Source organism: Taeniopygia guttata, chromosome 1A, assembly GCF_048771995.1.
Source record: "Taeniopygia guttata chromosome 1A, bTaeGut7.mat, whole genome shotgun sequence".
Taxonomy (NCBI): domain Eukaryota; kingdom Metazoa; phylum Chordata; class Aves; order Passeriformes; family Estrildidae; genus Taeniopygia; species Taeniopygia guttata.
In genome coordinates this window covers 61343456-61363310 of record NC_133025.1, presented here as the reverse complement: position 1 = coordinate 61363310, position 19855 = coordinate 61343456, and the positions used below count along the sequence as shown (strand labels likewise).

The window sequence follows — 19855 nt, the reverse complement described above, 5'->3', positions numbered from 1 at the left end:
AAAAAACTGGCAACTGACTAGAAATTTTTGCTGTAATTTAGAGCTCTAGTTCTGCAATTATAAAAATAAAAATCTCAAGTAGTTAAGAAAGTAAATTGTTACTTTGGAAGAGTATTTTGGGGTTTGGGGACTTCTTTCCCCTCTTTTTAGGGCCCTGGGGTTGGAGGTCTATCAAAGCAGTCAAGGTAATTCAAGAAAAAGGTCCATTTTGCCTGTCCTTATCCATATTTTCTTTGCCAAAAATACATGTGGGAGGCATTTTTTTCCCCTCCCAGCTAGGAAGATACTGGCTGTTCATTGCAAACATTTTATTATACAGCTGAAGTATTCACAGTATTATACACAACTGTAATCTCAGTAATGCCCAGCTTGGAGCCAGATCCAGGCTCCTGTTTTGCTGAGCTCAGCAGTAGATTGAAGGTTTGAAAATACATTTGAGTGTTTTGCAGATACAAAACCAAAATAAGAGACTTTTGTTCCTAAACTAAGCTATGAAATCCCACTTTCAGGATGAGATGGCAACACAAGGAGACAACTAGCAGAATAGACAAGACAGATAAGAAGACACAAAATAATGGAAACCAAAAATACACACACAGTTAGCTAGTATCAAAGGTTTGTTTGGTTTTTAAACAAGCCACAAGTCAGTGCTTGTTTTTGTTATTCTTATTTGCTATTTCTACTCCAGCAGTGCCCAGAAGTCCCATCCAGACATCCCACACTCAGTCCCCGCTTTTAAATCTTGATGCAATCAGACACTGACTATCCCAAAGCTTCATGTATGAGGAGATCACTCCAAGTTTTCTCTCTCAATTAAATCATATAAATAAGCCACACACTCGGCAAAACTCACCCAATTCAGATTGCAATAACATAAGGCAAGTTTTTGTTAAATCTTCAGTGGCATCCACTTCAGCACAATCTCCTTGAATTTAGGGTAAAACAGACCCAAACTGCAGCACAAGACTGATGCACCACTGAAGACACACCGACCTTCTTCAATGTAAACAAGTGAAAGCTTTTAGTAACTGAACATATATAGGGTCAAAAACCAGTCTAGTGATAATTTTCAATAAAGCATGCCTCAATTTTAAAAATACTTAGCTAGACTAGCAACCCTTTCCTTTCACCAACTCCAAATCAAACACAAATCAGGCCAGAACAGCAGGTTCTGGACAGCCACCTCCACAGTCCCGAGTGTGGCAGTGAATCATCCCTGTTCCCAGAATTAACAGGGTTTCCCCCTGCAGAGTCAGATCAGCTCATTCTGGGAGTCTGGCTGCAGTCAGTTTCTGCTGCTCACAGTGACAGCATCATTCACATTTAACTACAAATGGAAGAGCTGCTTCGTTTCAAGAAGCAAAATTAATATATAACACTAATAATACTTTCGCTCCCAACTCCCTTAAAAGAAAACAAAAAGCCTAATACAAGCCCCCAGAAAATTACCAAAGCCCCATTTTCAGGCTTGGGTTCCTTGGCACAATTCAGACATTTTGATTTATGTATGCAATGATGCGAGTCAGAACCTCACAGTTTCTTAAAGCAATCTCCCTAATATATTTGGCAGTTCTTATGGCTCTGGTAAATGTAATAAAAATAGCAGGTTGGATTTGCCAGAGTAAACTGCAGTCAAAGGTGACCTCCAGACAACTTTTAAGCTGTGTGATCCTCTGGAGGATGGATTTTAGGATCAATTGTGGGACACCCAGAAGATCCAAAGCAAATATCAAGATGCACCCCTGTGTCACAAGCGGGAGCTCTCTCAGAGGCCCAAAGGATCAGAGTACATCCCCCACTTCTCCCCAGTATTTCAACAACTATATTTATCTGTGTACTATCCAGGGATCAGGTTTTGAAAGGGAAGTAAAAACAAAGGTTTAAAGATTCTGTCCCACTATCCTTAGGATTTCTACTTAAACTGCTGTGTTGTGTTGACAACAAAAATTATTTCTTTGCAAGGTGTCCCACTCAACCCACTACACAGGGTCTTCACACAAAATTTGTCTCAGGCTTCATTATTCAGTCACAGTCTGCTGCTACAGAAGAAAAAATACTGGAAAGGAAGGCTAGAGTTCAATTTAGAAAAACAGAAAAGCTTTCTTAAAGAAAAAAATGGAAGAAACAGCTGAGGATAGAATGGAATAAAATGAGACAAGAAGGATAAAATTTGAGTTAACTTTACATTGCGTTGAATGACAAAACAGCCAATTCTGCTCTTTGGGTGCTGACTGATGGCTCCATTGCCAACCCATTGCAAAAGAGATGAGCCTGTACTCTTAGCTATGATTTGCAGGTCCTCAGAGGGTGTCTGAGGGCAGCTGTCCTCAGTTCCACGCAGAGAACTCATGCCCACAGATGAGCTGTGGTACACAAGCAGCTCTGCCGGCGTCCACAGCGCTTCTGAAGCGCAACAGTCCAAAAAGGAATTCTGCCAACTCGCACACATCAAGAGCCAAGTCCCAGGCTCCAGCAAAACGACAAACATTGTTTAAAAACATGTTTGCTGAAGGCCTTGTTGGTGAATGGGTCACTTGGCAAAACTGTGAACACAAGGCATGCTGTGCAGCTGCCTGAAAGCTCAGCGCTCCCGTGTGCCTGAGCAAAACCAGGATCCTGGAGAAACCTGCAGCTTACAAAGGATTCCCAACAGGACCTCTCTAATGATGTTGCTCCACGGCCTTGCTGCCAGCAAAAGCTGCTGGGAAATGGCTCTGATTTCTGCTACTGATATAAAACTCTCAAGCCTGCATAGGAGAGCTTTTCTCTTCAACGCTCTTTGCTCTTTTCCCTTCCTCTTTGAAAATGCCATGCTGAACTCCTCCATCCCTCTTAGCACACTCCCCCACTTCCTTGACTTTTTCCTTTAGGATACATAGACAGCAATGGTGGTGATGCTAGAAGTTATCTCCTGGCAAGGAGAGCTGGAAAGGTGAAACTTCCCAGATAGAGAGATCTCCGATGGGCATAAAAGTAAATTTTGTGCATTAGAGAATCTAAAGCTTTCCTTTAGACATATGAAAAAAATTCTAACATTAGGATACTATTTCCATCTCCAACTTGACACACAAGGCTGAGTTCAGATGCAGTCACATGGGAAAAGAGATGCATGAGAGCAGTGCCAATAAAGGCGGATGGTCAGCACTACCAATAAAACAATCAATTCTTGTGTTTAGTAGCTTGCAAACCCAGAAACTGTCTAGCTTGCTTATGCTCTAAGGCTGGAATCAGACAGCATTGGTTTCCCAGATTTAGAAGAGTGATGAACTGCATTTTCATCTCGGTACCAAACACTTTTCCCTGTGTTTAAGTTGCTATCATCTGAAGTTGAAATACTGGCAGGGAAATCATACTCATACATGTAATGATCCAGAACAAAAAGAAAACCACTAAAACACCACAGAATTAAAAGGACAGCTTGTAAACTACTTATTTGGGCCCATCACCTCTTTGAAATCCACCTTTCAGGAGATACTCAACCAAAGCTAAATGAAGGTACCAAGAGAAATTCCACTGATTCCAGGAACTGGGCCTTGGCTGCAAACCAGAAAGTACGCAGGCAGAAATGCAAATTCAAGTTGTGTTATGAAGAGCCTTTAAAGCTGTGACTCAACTGCAATCTTAGTTTGCTAACTTCCATATGAGATTCCCTCTTTCTTCTCTATGACACCCTTGCACATTGAAGAAAAAATATTGTGAAGTTACAGGCTGTAAGTGTCTCAAAATATCACTGCTTATGGAGCACTAAAAATGCATTTCATTTTACAGATAGCAGCAAATGCAGCTTAACCACAACCTCTACACTGTTAGTGGCAAGAGAAAAATCTTACTGTTGATGGTTTTTTTAATTGCATCATTCTCAAGGTACTGCCTGCTCATTTGCTTCAAGGGCTGAACTTTTATTTCATCATTTTTCATCTGGCAGAATCTTCACTAACACACAAATCCCTTGGGATACCTGCCACTAAATAAAATAAAAATGGCTAGCTTGAAAGACAGTGACCTTATGCATATGTGTGCATTTGTGTCTGTATAAATGTGTATGTGTTAATTGGGCTGCAGAGCACAGTTTTGTGCTAGATGCATAAAAAGCTTGTCTGTAACATTCCTTGGACAAAATGAGGTGTCTGACCATAAGAGTTCACAGACAGCAGCATACTTTCAACCACAGTATCTTGGTTAAAAATCTTGTGGTTTAGCAGAATAACTGAATATTAATATTTAAACAGGTGCATGTCTCTTGTCAGATATCTTAGTGAAACTGAGACAATTCTCCTTTGTTTTCAGCTTTCTTTAAACTTTACTGCATGAGCAGCACATGCATTAGCATAGAATTGGCTATAGGGATTTTTCTGGAATGCTTCTGTTTGAGGCCCTGTACTGTCTCATGGAGGTGTTGCTGTTTAGATCACCACCTACTTGACATAATGATTTTAAGGGGAAAAAAACTCAGACAAAAGAATCCTTCTCAAATATGACTGATTTATCATGATTCCAGTCCAGGCCACAAAAAAGATGCATGAAACCAAGACTTAAAGATAAAAGTAAGGGGCAGCTGTCACAGATTGCTCTGCAGGTGGTGGGTATGTGTGTAGAATGACATGAAGACAGAAACCATTTACCCCCTTGCTGTTGCAGCTGAGCAAGTAGGCACAGAGAAAGCTGAGCTGCACAAAAAGATTCTGCTTTACCCTTCATACAAGGTAAATTTTCTGTACACACATCTTGCAAGGATCAAGACTCTGCTGAGCTGGCAGCTGCTGCCAGGCAGGTGACCCCTGATTCATGCTGGGTTTCTCTTTCCAGGGGAAGATGAGGAAACTGATGTGTCAGGTTTTGACACCAAAACATTTTTCTTCACAGAATGACAAACACACTTTAACTGAGAAGCATCTCTGCTTTCAATGACTTACTAATTTCAGAATAATCCACCTCATTTCTACAGTTTCATATCCTTCTGTGCTCTTGTTTTTCATTTACAATCTTGTGTCATTTAAACATTCTTAACTTCTTTGTGATTTACTGTGTACCTCTGTACAACTGGATGAAACTGAAAACTGCAGTCTATTTTAAAAGAATTGACTTTACTACTGTGAATACCCACAGGAGCAGAAGGACTGAAGACAGTTTGCAAAGATGGAGCACTACACTGTGACCTCTCCTTGACAACAATAAAACTGAGGTTTGAATTCCGTACCATCTGGCAGAGTTTGTGACCTGGAGACAAATGGCATCCCCAAGGCTTGCCTGAGTTTCAGCAGCATTACTTTTTTTTTTTAATAAAAGACAATGTATGACACCATTAGGTCATAATCCTACCTAGAGCTTCCAGTACTGCATGAACCATGCTGACAGTACCACAGAACTGCATCTCTGAGTGATCAGAGACTGATGTTTCAGGGAGAAAGTCATGCAGGAGTACAGGAGAAGCCAAGTAATAGAAGAGACACAGCTTCTTGCAGTCAGAGATGCCTTGGGGAAGGGTCTAGAGCACAAGTCTAAGGAGGAGTGACTTAGAGAGCTGGGGTTGTTTAGCCCAGAAAAAAAAGAAGGCTCGGGGTACCTCATGGCTCTCTACTACTACATGAAAAGAGGTTTTAACAAAGTAGTGGCCAGTCTCTTCTCCCAGGTAACAAGTGACAGAATGGAAAGGCAGTGGTCTCGAGCTGTGTCAGGGAAGGGTTAGATTGGATATCAGGAAAAAAAATTTCAAAGGGTTCTCAAGCATTGAAACAGGCTGGGTGTGGTTGAGTCAGCACCCCTGGAGATATTTAAAAGATGTGATGCTTAAGAACATGGTTTAGTGGTGGACTTGGTAATTCTGGGTTAACAGCTGGACTGATGATAAGAGATTTTTGACAAGATAACTGATTCTATGACTATTATTCTATAACTCATTTGTTCTTCAAACACTCAAAGAAAAAAATATTATTTCAGTTTTGGCCTTGAACACTTCAAGGGATGAAGCACATGCAGAATCAGAGGATCAGGCTGAACAAGATCTCTGAGATCATCAAGTCCTATGACCTAACACCACCATGTTCCATCAACCTAAAAACTTCATTAACCCTGATCCAAGTACAAACCCCTCTACAGGGGCCACAGCAGATTTCAGAGATGCTGCTCCAGATGGAGTGACACTGCACTGGTTTGGCATGGAGAGCCTTTATTGCTTACAGTGATGAGTGAGGGGGCAAAGTCATAGGAGGCAGAGAAAGATAAATCTGGAATGATTTGCTGAAATCGACAGGGCCTTGCTGGATGTTAAATGATAAACACAGCATACTACATGAGGAAATACTGAAGAGATTAAAGTGTCTGATAGCATTGCCCATCCCACTGTGCAGCTCCAGGCAAAGCTTTGCAGGGAAGAGAAGGTCTGTCTGTAGCATCCACTTGAACTAGAAAGGTTAACTGTGGCTGGACGACAGGAAAAAGCAGCAGCATTTCAGTCACACCCAATTCCCCATTTTCAGCAGCCTCATTCACAGCCTCCCCATTTTCTCTCTGAATTATCAGAGACGTTAATAAGAGCCTTTTCCACTCCTCACTTTGTCTGATCTTTCTAATTAGGAACACTGGACAAATCTATCTGAGGAACAGCCCTGGCAGTAGCAAGCAGCCTTGGTTCCCTGCATGCAGGGCATGGAAAATGTTCTGCTCTCCCAGGGACAAGGGGAAAGCCACAGTGACCCAGCATTAGCCCAGCAACTGCTCTCCAGGGAATCCAAAGCAACCCCTCCAAGCATTCCTGCCTATTTCTGTGCAGAGGGCTCAGACAGCAAAAAATGCTCCTTGAAGCAATTCCCTGCCTCTGATAAAGACACATCTCCCATCAACTAATGATTATACAGCCCTGTCAGGCTTTGCCTCACGATCCACATCTCTGGCCACATCCAGGCAGCAGCCCATACTGAAATCTGGGTTTTTTTGTGGAACAGCTGTGCTCTATGCAAGGCAGACATGGCATTTCATTAAGCACAGGGTAATAGCTTGATTCCCGTAGGGACTTGCTGCTGGAAAATAGAACATCTCCTTTCATAAATAGGCAAGGTCACCATGCTTGTTTTGGATTTGATGCTGAGATAATTGAGTATCTGTTCATTATACATTGAATATTAATGCACTAATGCACCTGCATGTAAAACTAATTTTACTAAGGAAAGCAGCCTTATATTAAATTTCAATGCCTATTCAGATGCAGAATACAGTCAAAGAATTCTGATGTATGCCCAAGCTATTTTCTGTATTTTACTTTCCATGTTGGATTCAGAAGTTGAAAAACTCCAAGTAACCAACTGTTGAAAAGCACAAACTAAGTTATTTTGCCATTCACACTGTATCACCCTTTTCTAACCCACAGCTGCTCTTCTATTTAACAGGAGTCATCTTCCAGCAGATTGACATCTACACACTGAAGAAGACAGTGCACAAATGCAACACCTCAATGTTTAAGCCCCTGTAGACATAATGATAAGAACCACACAAATTTCACAGAGATATATGAAAAGGGATCAAAATTCTAGGCAAGTTCTTTCAAAATATTTCTAAGTACTACCAAAAATCAGGAGTCCCCAGAGGACCTTACCTGAAGAACCTAAACATTATGCAACTAATTTTAACCAATCTGTTTCACTTGCTTGGATCTTGCTTCATCCCAAATACTCATTTTATCTCTTTGCTTAGAATATTCAGAAGCTGGCAATCTGTATTTCTCTGTTCCTTTGGCTCCTGGAATACTCCTTTCTGGATGTGCAAACAAGAAAGTCCAGAAGACAATACCAGGTCAAAGCTAAATGCAAAGGAAGGAGTTACTTGCAAAATGAATGTGTCATGGGTCACTAGAGAAGATTACACAGGGTAGGATATGAAAGAAGAAATAAAGTATGTTCCCCTAAACCTAGATACAAATACTATTCTGCATCAAATCCATAGTTTATGGGGGAAAAGAATAATTATTCACTAGAGTTTGGAAATTATAAAGGAACATGTAAATAGCACAAATAAATAAAAGAATTTCATTCTGAAGCTTCCTGTGCTTACTCCAATACATCTCATCAGAGATCATCATCAGAAATTTCAGCTGTGAATGTTGTCTGAAGATTTGGAACAAACTTTGGCTGCATTTTTATTTGTTGTATACCTCAGGGATTTCCTAAACTAGAGCATGCAAACTACAACAGCAAATGGAAGGGCAGTCTCTAGATTGTGATCAACTAGAAAAGATCTGCAAAAATGTTAAGAATAATGTTTCCTGTCCTCCTCATCTGTCATTTAATTAATATTTAGTGGAATGAACACTTTCATTTTTAGAAAAAAAATGTCCAAGGGTGTCAACATTTGTACACCTTTGAGGAGTAAGGTTTCTGCCTTAGGCAAGGATTTTTGAGTAATTTTAAAATGCCCAGCATCAGAAAGACACCTTATTCCTTGAGAGAACCTGGATGACTTGTGAAAGTTTTTTTTCTTCCCAAGGCTGCAGCAGCCTAACTTAGATCTCTGCCTTCTCTTTTTGTTCAGTTGAAACACATTGGAGAAGGCTGCCAAAGGTTCAAGGAGAGGTTATCAGGTCCTGTTTGCTCTTGGCAACTCTAAAACTGCTGACACATGCTAGGGAAAAAAAATGGGTACATCTAATAGAGCTGCAACAATAAAACAGCTACTAGGGAACCCCACCTAGAGCGAATAATACCTCCAAGCTGTGCTGCCCAACTGAGGAGATAAGCCAGCAGCATTTATACATAAAATACAAACAGACCTTACAAAAGTCTTTATAAATACCTATGTTTATCATTTCCTCAAGTATTTTAAAAGACAAAAGGCAAAAACACTCCACATTTGGGATTTTTTCACATTATTCACTGTGATGAAAGCTAGGGGTGGACTTGGCAGTGTGAGGTTAAGGGTTGGACCCAAAGACCTTCAGAGTCTTTTCCAACCTAAATCATTCTACGACAGACTTGCAAAAAGCAACTAATGTGCCTGTTTCCTTTTATATTACTCACAAATTTTCCTGAATATGAAAACAATCTGTTAAAAACACACCAAAACCAAGCAAACTCTGTTCTTGGACATACGTAAGATTTTCCTAGCTAAATGCCTCAAAACATTAAAAGGAAAAAAAGCATGTTTTCTGCCAGACCTACTTGTGTCCAAGTCACCTATTTTACCTCTAACTTCTGCAGAAGGAGAAGGATTCTTCCAGTTAAGCCTTGTCCAAACTTCTATACCAATACTCCACAAAGATACGCTGACATTTCTCAGGTTAATTCCAAGTAATTCCTTGCCTGCTAGGGCCAGATCTGTCCCTTCCTCTCATCTCACATCAGCTATGTACAAATTCAGACTAGCATCAGGCATGGGCTTGAACTCTGGCATTTATCATAGCTGGAGGAGTCTGAGCAAGTTCACAACCTCACCACTGGCTCAAGATCCAGAGGATATTAAGACTCCTGAGAGCCTCAGCCCAAGTCAGTGTCTCCTTACAAATGTTTACATTAAAGACAGCAAAGGCCTTTGACATCCTTCTTGCCACTAGGGATTTTTTCACTGGGATGGCAAACTAAACAGGATCAATACACATGGGTGGAGGTCATGCAAAAAGGGAAGTAAAACGATGACATGGTTACAGTGTAAAATGCTGTGGCACCCATCAAAATCAGACATATACAGCTTTGCTCCTGTACAATTCTTTTGGCTGATAACACAGCAAAAATACACAGCATTTTGCTCCTGATGAACTGAGTAAAACAGAAGCCCATTGTTTCACCCAGCTAAATGGATTTCAGATAAGATTCCAGAATAAACCATACGAACTTACCTTACATTTCAACATGTTGGCCACTCTCTCTTGCATTGACTGGCCAGCCTTTGGCCTGACAAGAATATAAACTGCTTTCACTTCAGGGCTGGAGCGCAGAAGTTTTTCCACCAGTACTTTGCCCATGAAACCTGTAGCTCCTGTGATAAGTACAGTCTTTCCATTGTAATAAGCTGAGACTGAAGACATGGTGCTTTCTTGTTCTGTCCTTTCCTGCAGCAGATACCTGGGAAAATGCAGAAATAAAGCTTTAAAGGTTTTTGGGATAACCTTTTAAGTCACCTACGTCAACTCAAATTAGTTCAGTCAATGGTAATTTTAAAAATTATTTTTTTAAAAAGTCTTTATTGTGAAAATAAACCACAAAAATCTGAGAAGCTTAAAAAAAAAAAAATCAAGCTCAGCCTTATCCTCCATGTGACACCACAGCTGCACACAGAGGTCAAACACAGCTCGTGCTGTCCAAAGCTCCCAGCAGGAGATGCTCACTGCAGTGCTGAACAGTGTTTATCTGCTACTGTGAAGTGGCAGCCACGAAGACATCCAGCTATCCCTACAAGACAAAGGAGAAAGAGATTTCCTCACAAACACTGCTGTGTTTTCCACTTCAATTCCACTGTGCCTACAGCATTCCTTGTCAGCCATCACTCATGGACATGCTCAGTCTTTTCCTGTTGCCTTGGCTTGGAATAACATCATGAAGAAAGCTCTTTTTCATGGAAGACAGTGCAGTGACACTGCTCTGCACAACTGCAGTACCACGTGGAGCTCACCACCCTTCGTGAGCTGTCATGGCCAGAATTTACCCCAGCTCACTCTAAGGAGTGTAGACGTGATAGGTTCCCCTTTGGAGATCCATTGACATGGACCAGACTCCCACATGACGTGTCCCAGTTAAATATTTTAATTAGATGCAATGGTTTCAGGCCTGAATGTTCCCAGCCATCCTGATTCAAACTCTCAAGTTGATTAAATGCAAACAAAGCTGGACTGAATCCTCTTAAAAAAGCCCTTCTTCCCCTATTAGACTAACAGAGGCAAAACAACCATCTTTGAAGTGGGGCAGACCACAGCAATCACAAAACACACATTGCAAGGAAAAGGGTCATGAAAAATACCAGTAAATGTTTTGACAAAAGCCTGAATTTGAAACAGAAAGAAACAAGAATAGTAGGATCCTGTCAAACACGTATTCAAGAACCAGAACAATGACCTTCAAGCATCCCAAAAAAACTCCTCCTCCAGCAGAAACTTCAGAGACACAAACTAGGGAGTCAAGTCTAACAAAATACTACTTTTCTTTTCCAGCGCTGCCTGAGACCACAGCAGTCAGCATCAAACAAATGAAAATACCCAAATTTCTTTATCCATGACAAATCATCAGGTGTAGAATCCAGTTTAGAAAGTGGGTCAAGCAGAATAACCTCTCAGGGACACTATTTTACAAACTAATAGCTGTGGGTATTCAGGGAATTTGGTTATTAGCCTACTTTCAGATGTCATCAAGATTATAACTTAGATGAATACAGAAGGCTCATCGAGGCCTATTAAAAACCTTGTTCTTATTAAAGAGCTGTACACTTGGGAAGTTAAACCAACAGGTTAAAACTACTGGATAATTAACTTATTTATAACAAAATGTCCCATCTCGTTCTGGTTCAGAAAAACTGAGTCATACTGGAGGACAGGAACTTGCAGACCCTGGAAGTGTGTGAAAAATGTGTAGGGCCAGAAGGAGGTTGTAATCTAGCCAGATGAAGACAAAAGATCTCAGAAACTTGGCATGACACATGCCCTGCAATGTAGAAAAACGAAGAAGTCCTCAGTCACTAGGGGCCATACTAATCCCAGTGAACAACAGGAAACAAAAAGATAAAATATGAGGACCACTTCCAACCACTGGATACTTGCTTTGGATTTGTATCCAGAAAATCATATCTGCACAAACAATGGTACATTTATAGAGCACTCAGCACCACAAACTTGGAGATTACCAGAGGAGTTACTCTCCTTCCCACACTTCAGAAGCAGAGAGCATTTCCAACCTGCATCACTAAGCATTGCTGCTTTGCCTTAAGAGTTGTAGACTACTGCACAAACAACTGTGAAAGGTTTCCAAGTGTAGACATCCATTTATTATGTTGTTTCATTTGGGTTCCCCGCTTCAGCTCTCTAAAAAGGGCTTCATTTCTTGTAGCCAGATGTTCAATGCCTGCTAGAACAGTAAAGTAAATAAATCACACTACTTTGAAGTGTCCCTATAATTAACCATGCAGCCATGTTTCACTAAGCATTTCTGACAAGGACTACATGCACATAACAGACAGCTCTTCTCCACCTAGTCTGAGACAATTTTCAATGTTTGATTCCAAAAAACACCAAAAATTTCATCTCCCAAGCCATTCTTGCATGATGAAAATGGAAGTACCAAACATAGCAATTGAAAAAAAAAACTTTTAAGGCAATCTGCTGTTACTCTTGATTACTGGCTTATCCTCCTAGGGTTAAAAGAAAAGGGAAGAAAAATCCCATCTTTCTATTTTCTACAATAAAGCAGTCCAAGTTAGGCAACCTAAGAGTTAGTAGGGCAAATTTCAGAGTTGGATCCAGTTACTCAGCCTCATTCAGAATAAAAAGCCATGAAGAATGAGACAGTGTTTGCCTGTTATGGGAGCAGATTCATGTCTCTCTGCAGTACATTTATTTTTCTATTTCCTCAGTGAGCTTCAGAAGCAATTATAAAAATCTTGCACCCATATGATGTCATCTTAATTATCAGAAAATATGTGGATTTGTTTAATGCACACAAACAAATTCATGCTTTGAGATTATGACACAAAAGTCAGAATGATGCAATTTGGTATGCTCAGACAGATCCCTGAATCTCCACTGTTCAAACTAATTTAAAGCTTTCACTGCATTCCAGGTTCAAAGGCAGATTCCAACTTATAATCAGAATTGCTAAGATATTTTCCTTTCAACTTAATTTTGAATTTTTTATTTTGTACAACTATTTTTAATTTTTTATATTTTTAAGACTGTGATTGATTTTTCTCTGATTGATTGTTCATTGATTTTGCTTAGGCTTTTTAAAGAAAGTACTGAAGAACATATGGAGAGTTTAAAGAACCAAAGGATTTCTGAGGTCAAAACGTGCGACCTAAGTAATGCCTGCTGACCTGACCTTTTGGAGGTCTACTTCAAACTAGGGAGAACTATGTGCATGCCTTTTTGGCTTTTTACACTCAAATTGTTTTCTGCAGAAGGTTATATTTGGCCTTTCATCTTAAGGAATAAACAGCCAATACTGAGCAGTGACTATTTTCCAGTCAATTAAACTACAAGGCATTAAGTGGCTGGTAGAACCACTTGAACTATGGTCAGAAGTTGCAGGGAGATGACACTAAGTGAGGTAAAGAAGGATAAGGACTATTTCATAGGCTGAGGTTCCTGGCTTTTCCAAAATCTGACTGGAGGTGAGAAAGCCACTAAATTGTGGAGAAAAGCCCAAGCAAGAACTTCCTGAAGCACAGTTCAAGTGAGACTATATAGGCAACTCAGATGCTTTAGGCACTAATTGGAGCAGGAACGTAATCTCTGATGCCACCTGAATTACTGAGGGCAGCATCTTTGCAGCAGCACAAATCTCTCTGATGCTGACTCATCTCCAGCATGAAAAACCCAGGAGCCAGGAATCCCACTGAGCACTGCCGCAGACATAAGAGCAAAAGCTGCTCCGAGGGTACGGCTGCCTCTCAGTCTCCTCTGGATCAAACAGAAAGGACGAGCTACACGCTGTGTTACCAACAGAGCCACGATCCTGTGCCAAAGGACAAGCAAAGGGAAAGCTGGGAATCCTAATCCTACCAACCTAATACTTCCCTCCTGCCCAAGACAACCCCCACATCCTCAGCTAAAAAGCACAGGAGAACTTCCCCCACCAAGAGCAGGTACAACTGAGCTGATATTTAACAGAACAACTACTCCACATCCTCATCTTTCATGTGTTTTTGGTGATGCCAAATCTGCATCCAGATCGCAATGGTGGGATGCAGAGTTGGCTGCTGCCAGAGCCAGAGTGGTGGGAAGGGAAAGGTGGACCTGAACCTCACTGGGTGCTGCCACTGCCCATGGCAGCCCCACGGCTGCAGGGGGTCAAGGAGGGACAGCAAAAGGGAGGATGAGCAGTGGAGCTGGACTGGAAGAGGTGAATATTTCAGAATGGTTTGGATCACTGCCCTGTTCAAACAGGACAGCAGCCATTTCAGAATCTTATCTGTTGAGGTATTTGTCTTTTCAACTCAACTGCATAAAATGGAAAAAAAAATTAGTTTTGTGCAAGAGCAAAGGATTATATGCCTATAAATGTATATTCAGCTTCACAAATGGTCTCTCTGATGTCTCCTTGTACTTAGACTGGTTTTGATGAGCTCTTTCTTGCACAACTTTACACAGGGATGTAATTTACATAAAGAAGAGGATCAGCCTCTTCAGACATTATATTCAACATAATGAACCAGCTTCAACCAAAATTACAATTAATGACAAGCAATAGTTTTCGAAAGAAAGCTACAGAGTCCTTTAAGACAAAATAATTTTTTGCCAGTTTCTGAAAATAAATTTTTCATCTTGGGTGAAAATATCCAATCATACATAAGACATTTTTCTTTAATCAGGATTCTAGAAGAGTTATAATTAACCTGGAACACACAGAGAAACATGCCTGTTGCTTCAGAGCACGTGTATAGCTGAGGTCAGAAAAAGCAATATAAAGTGGTCACAGACTATTTCTGTCTCATCAATTTACTTTGTCAGTCTATTAATTATTTTATGAGTTTTAAATGGACTGAACACTGGGGATGCCTGAGCAATACATCTTCATAAAATTATTTTCTCTTTTACATTCTGTCCCAGGATGTATTACAGAGACTCTCCAAAGTAGGCAATTAATTATAATACAAAAAAGCAATTATTTCCAATATGTGGTTTTCTTGCCTGAAAGCATTTTTTGCTTTTTTACTCATCAGAAAATAAATACATACTATGTGTGCTAGAAATAACTGAAATTGTGACTTTTTTACATCATACTGACTTAACTCCCGGCTCTTCAGTAACAGCAGGAAAAGGTCACTTAGCTCCTTTAATTTCATTTTCTGGACCAAACTCACGACCAGAGAAGTTCCAGTGCAATGACCAACGTTTCAACAAGGATTAACATGAATTAACTTAGATTTGAGCCTTTGGATTTAAAATATTTCCTGCATTTTCAGTAAGAAGCAACAGTGAATCAGAGCAGAAAATGGCTGTAGTTCAACACTGCACACCATTTGTGACAACAGCGACACTGACACAAACAAGCAGAAAGTACCAGCAAGGAGGCAATGAAGTTACATAATGCATTACCAGAGGTCTTTAGGCACAGAGAGATTTGTGTAGCCTGTGAAGTCAGGGAGATTTTACTGGTGAAAGAAAATGAAGCAAAGAGGATGAAAAAATGGCTGTTCTACAGAAAAATTAGAAGTTCCTTATGGCTCGTTGAACTTCCAGTTATTTAATATCACCTAACAGCAACAACAAAGATAAAACTCTTCTCACTTAGCTACAGAATTAAAAGGAAGGTCATAATCCACTCTTTGCACAGGCACTATAGAAGCTAATGCAGCATAAAGAAATAAAACCCTGCGATTCAAAGATGGGCACATTTACACCCAGACTGAGCTCCTGATGATAATCCTCTTTGCAAAAGAGATTTTGCTTCAAGCAATTAACAACAAAAATAAATGTTGCTGTTAGAAGCCTGAAGGTTAAATCACTGTTCTCCAGCTAATACATTTCAAATCATTTTTTGTTTACCAACAGCAGCAATTCAAATCCATAACAGCATCCCCAAGAAGCAACACGCAAGGAGAAACTCATTGCTCCCAGAAAACCTTCATGCCTTGAAAAACCGCACCAGTTTTGCAATCCATTTTAATTTACAGCATTTAAATCTAAAGAGACAGGGTAAGTGTGGCAGCATAATTAAGAGGTGAGGACAACAAGCAGCATGTATAAACAGATCCTGCAAACTGCTGAACGCTACATGACAGCCAAACAAGACATGGAAACCTCTGGTAATTGTGGCTGCTGGGCCAAAACCTGCCCCCAGGACAGATGTGGGCAAAAGCTGGAACTTCCAGATTGCTTAAGCATTACCTACACAGCTTCACAGATGTTCTCACCCTTCCAAGTAGTACAAACTGTTTGACCACCATGAAGAAATAGAGAAAAAAGAAGAAAACATAAGAGCCACTGATGCAACACAACGCAGAGGGAGCCTTTTGATTTTTTTTGAAACCTGTTTAGGCTCAATCAGCCTCACTATGTTTTTTTCTCCAAAATTAAGGAAAACAGGCCTGCGAACATTTTAGAGCTGAGACAAGGCAATGGTGTTGAGGACACACCTACATGTGTCATGTAGGATTTTAAAGAACAAATATTTTTCAGTAACCCAAATATCAATGTATTCTGCCTCAACCCTGTTTAATTATCCACCTGGTAAGAACAGCAGCTGTCAGAGACTTCAAAGGTGCAGCTTGTGCAGGCTTGCATCACATAGTCCAGTATATGTATCCACTGTCCCCTTTTTTTAAAGCTAGTTGTTGCAAAGCCATTGAGCAGGTTACAGGATCAAAGCATGGATCAGAACTAGAAGAGTTTTTTTTTTTTTTTGCTTTGCCTCAGCATAATTAAAGGCAGACATCCTACATCAGAGCTTTTCTTCAGGCAATCTTTTCCCTATCATTCCCCCAACTCACACTTCACAGCCATTTTCCTCTTGCTATTTCTCTTAGGAGCTCTACAACCAGCAGCCCTATTGCAAAACCCTAAATCAAAACCCCTGCCATACCCACTGCACACCAACCACTCTGTATCCCAGCACTGCACAAGGGAGTCTCAGTGAAGTCAGGAGTTAACTCCTTAGGATAACAGGCTTGTCTGGCAAATTAATTTTATTTTAGACATCTCAGTTGATAACTTCTTATTAGCATCCAGCAGCTAATGTATTAACAAAGATTTTCTGTCCTTTTCCACTATTCGTCCTTGTCCCCCATCAAAAAGAATGGCACCAGCATTTATTACATTTGTGGGGTTTTTTTTTTCTGAAATGATTATCAAGCATTGGAATACACTTCCCAGGGAAGTGGTGAAGTCACCAACCCTGGAGGTATTTGAAAGTATGTGTAGATGTGGCACTTGGGGACACAGTTTAGTGGTGGACTTGGCAGTGTGAGAAGCACAGAATCACAGAATGGCTTGGGCTGGAAGGAACCTTACAGACCACGTCATTCCAACCCTCTGCCACAGGCAGGGACACCTTCCACTGTTCCAGGTTGCTCAGAGCCCCATCCAGCCTGGCCTGGAACACTGCCAGGGATGGGGCAGCCACAGCTGCTGCTCTGGCCAGCCTGTGCCAGGGCATCACCAGCCTCACAGGGAACAATTTCTTGCTAATATCCCATCTAAACCTCCTTTCTGTCAGCCTAAGGCCATTTGTCCTTGTGACTATCCACCCACATGAAAAGTTCCCCTCCAGGCTTCTTATAGGCCTTCCTAATGTACGAAAAAGCAACAACAAAAAAGCCACCAACACCCTCCAGTCTCTCTCTCCAGTGGTCTTTAAGGTCTTTTTCAACCTAAATGATTCTGTGGCTGAGCCAGTTTAAGAATACTCACAATACAATTTGAGGGTAACCAGTGGCTGAGGTGTTTCTGTGGTTTTTTTTTTTTTTTCCCCAAGCCCCACTTTTGTTAAAGTCCAAATAGCACAGCTGCTCTGAAGGACAGCAGCTGCAGGATTGCTACCTCCCCAGCAATTTCCACATTCCAGTACTCATAGAAAACTATCCCATAATGGCCCCAAAAAGGACTGGGTGCCTAAAAAACTGCCTACATTTCTGTAACAAATGGAAATGAAGTGGGATTGACAGCAGCAGTGCAAATATTTATGTGATTACAGCAACCACATTCTTCACAAAGGAACTGTCATGACATAAAGAAGAATGGTCTTCACTCAAGATTTATAGTCAACAGCAATATTGATCCAAGTAAACCAATATAAACCAATATCACTGATTATTATCTAGTAAATAAATTTATGCCATGGAATGATGGAGAGACTGCCTTCCTGAGACTTTCTCTACTGTCACTTCATCCAGCACTCCTGTCAGGTAAATATCCAAGCACAACACTCCACAGTCTTAATGAAATCAATTGAAACTGAATTTCTGTGCTTTCATAAGAAAACCTAAAAAAAAAAAAAACAAAAAAAAAACAAACCTGCAGAAAACAACAAAAGAAAAAACTGAGGACAACATACAGGAACATGGTCAAAATGATGACTCTCCTAATGACCATGCTTTTAAAAACAAACAATTATCTAAGCCAAAACCTTTCTATTTTTACATTTTTCCCCACAGCTATGCCCAGTGGCGGGGCTATTTACACAGATGTAAATAGAAAATGCAAGTAGCTTTGTACTCCAGCGCAGATTTATCACTAAAAATGTGTGGGTTTGAATTGCGCTTCAAAACAAATGCAAAATAATATTTGGCTGAATAACACAAGCTTAAAGAAAGCATGTCAGCTGTAGGGATTCAAACATACATACATGTATTTACCATTCCCAGTTTCTGATGGCCACAGAGTCTCCCCAGATTTCCCAGAGCATAAAGTCTTCACTGGAGCCTTTTATATAGGAATATCCACTCATACAAAATGTGTTCTTGTGCAGTACATGCATAGAAAACCATTTTTAGGTTATAAACAAAAATCTGCCCACTGCTTTTTTACTTTAGCCTCATCCATTTTTGGGTCATCAAGACCTCAATGGCAGTGGCTACAGAATACCTCACACTATGAACTTTTATAAGCTGTAACAGGGCAAATAATCCTTTTTCTCTATCCCTCCATAACATCTGAATTTGTTCATACCTTCCTTATAAGACAGAGGAAACTACTTACCAGCTGAGAAGCTCTTGGCATGTTGTGAGAGAAATGTCTTGAGTTCAGATAATACAGTAGCTGTGGTGACTGCACTAAGAAGTTTTGCAGTCCTGTAACAGCAAGCTAAAATGACATTTCACACCTTAGATCTTAGATCTAACAGAGTGGAAAAAATTACCTGCTGTGTTCAGACACAGATTTGAGCTTAACTAAGTCACTGTAATTGTTTTTCTTTCCAATAGGAAGCCAAGCTCAGCAGTCTGAGTAGTTTTATACCAGGGTTTCATTAAGAAATACAGCCTAGAACCCTACTCTTGCCTTGGAGCTGAAAGACAAAAATGCTCAAAATATTTCTCACCAAGAGGAGTCTTAGAAGGATGACCAGATGAATGTGAGAAGCTGTATTAATTTCATAACAAAGTATATATATAGATATATATTTTCAAACCCAAAGAAGGTATCAACAAAACACAGAAACCAGAGTGTTATTTGCACTTATAAATGTATTAACACTTCTTTTTCTAACCCCATCAGCTCTTCCCTTATTTGAAACTCAGCTAGGAGTATGCAGAACTCATTCTACTGAGAACATTTTCACAAAATCTTTCTCCAGTAACAGAGCAATATTCATCCCTTCCTCCTGCTGCTAAAAATGCTTTTTAAAATGCAGTACTTTATTTGTGCAATCCTTGTTTTATACACCTTAATTAATGATCTCTGAAATACCCCAGAGAAACAAGGTAAACATGTATTTTATTACTCCCATTATCAGAAACACAGCCATTTAAGGGGCTGGTAATGAATTAATGATGCAGTGCCAACCAAATATCTTCTGGGTGTTATGGAGAGCTGTATTTAATTCCTTGAGATTCTTTAGGTTACTTTACACATTACAACAGGGATCAGAATCAACATCTATTTCACAAGTAAAAGAGCACAACAGCAGGAAAGACCATATATGCTGTGAGATACATTGATTTCATCAAAGTTGTTGTTACAGTATTACGATTTCATCATTATCGACCACATATGTTAATTTTAAGAAATATG

At 40.2% G+C, this 19855-nt stretch overlaps 1 protein-coding gene across 7 annotated transcripts in view; it reads right to left on the bottom strand.

The window, feature by feature from the left end:
- The window catches only part of LOC100227890 (fatty acyl-CoA reductase 1), a 118838-nt gene that overhangs the window by 52589 nt on the left and 46394 nt on the right, over nucleotides 1–19855 (bottom strand). For all 7 annotated transcript variants that reach the window (XM_030263396.4, XM_030263392.4, XM_030263395.4 and 4 more), the window contains one exon: nucleotides 9821–10046. In XM_030263396.4, the coding sequence (XP_030119256.1) occupies nucleotides 9821–10009 (189 nt within the window). In that variant the 5' untranslated portion in view covers nucleotides 10010–10046. The remainder of the gene's footprint in view (nucleotides 1–9820; nucleotides 10047–19855) is intronic.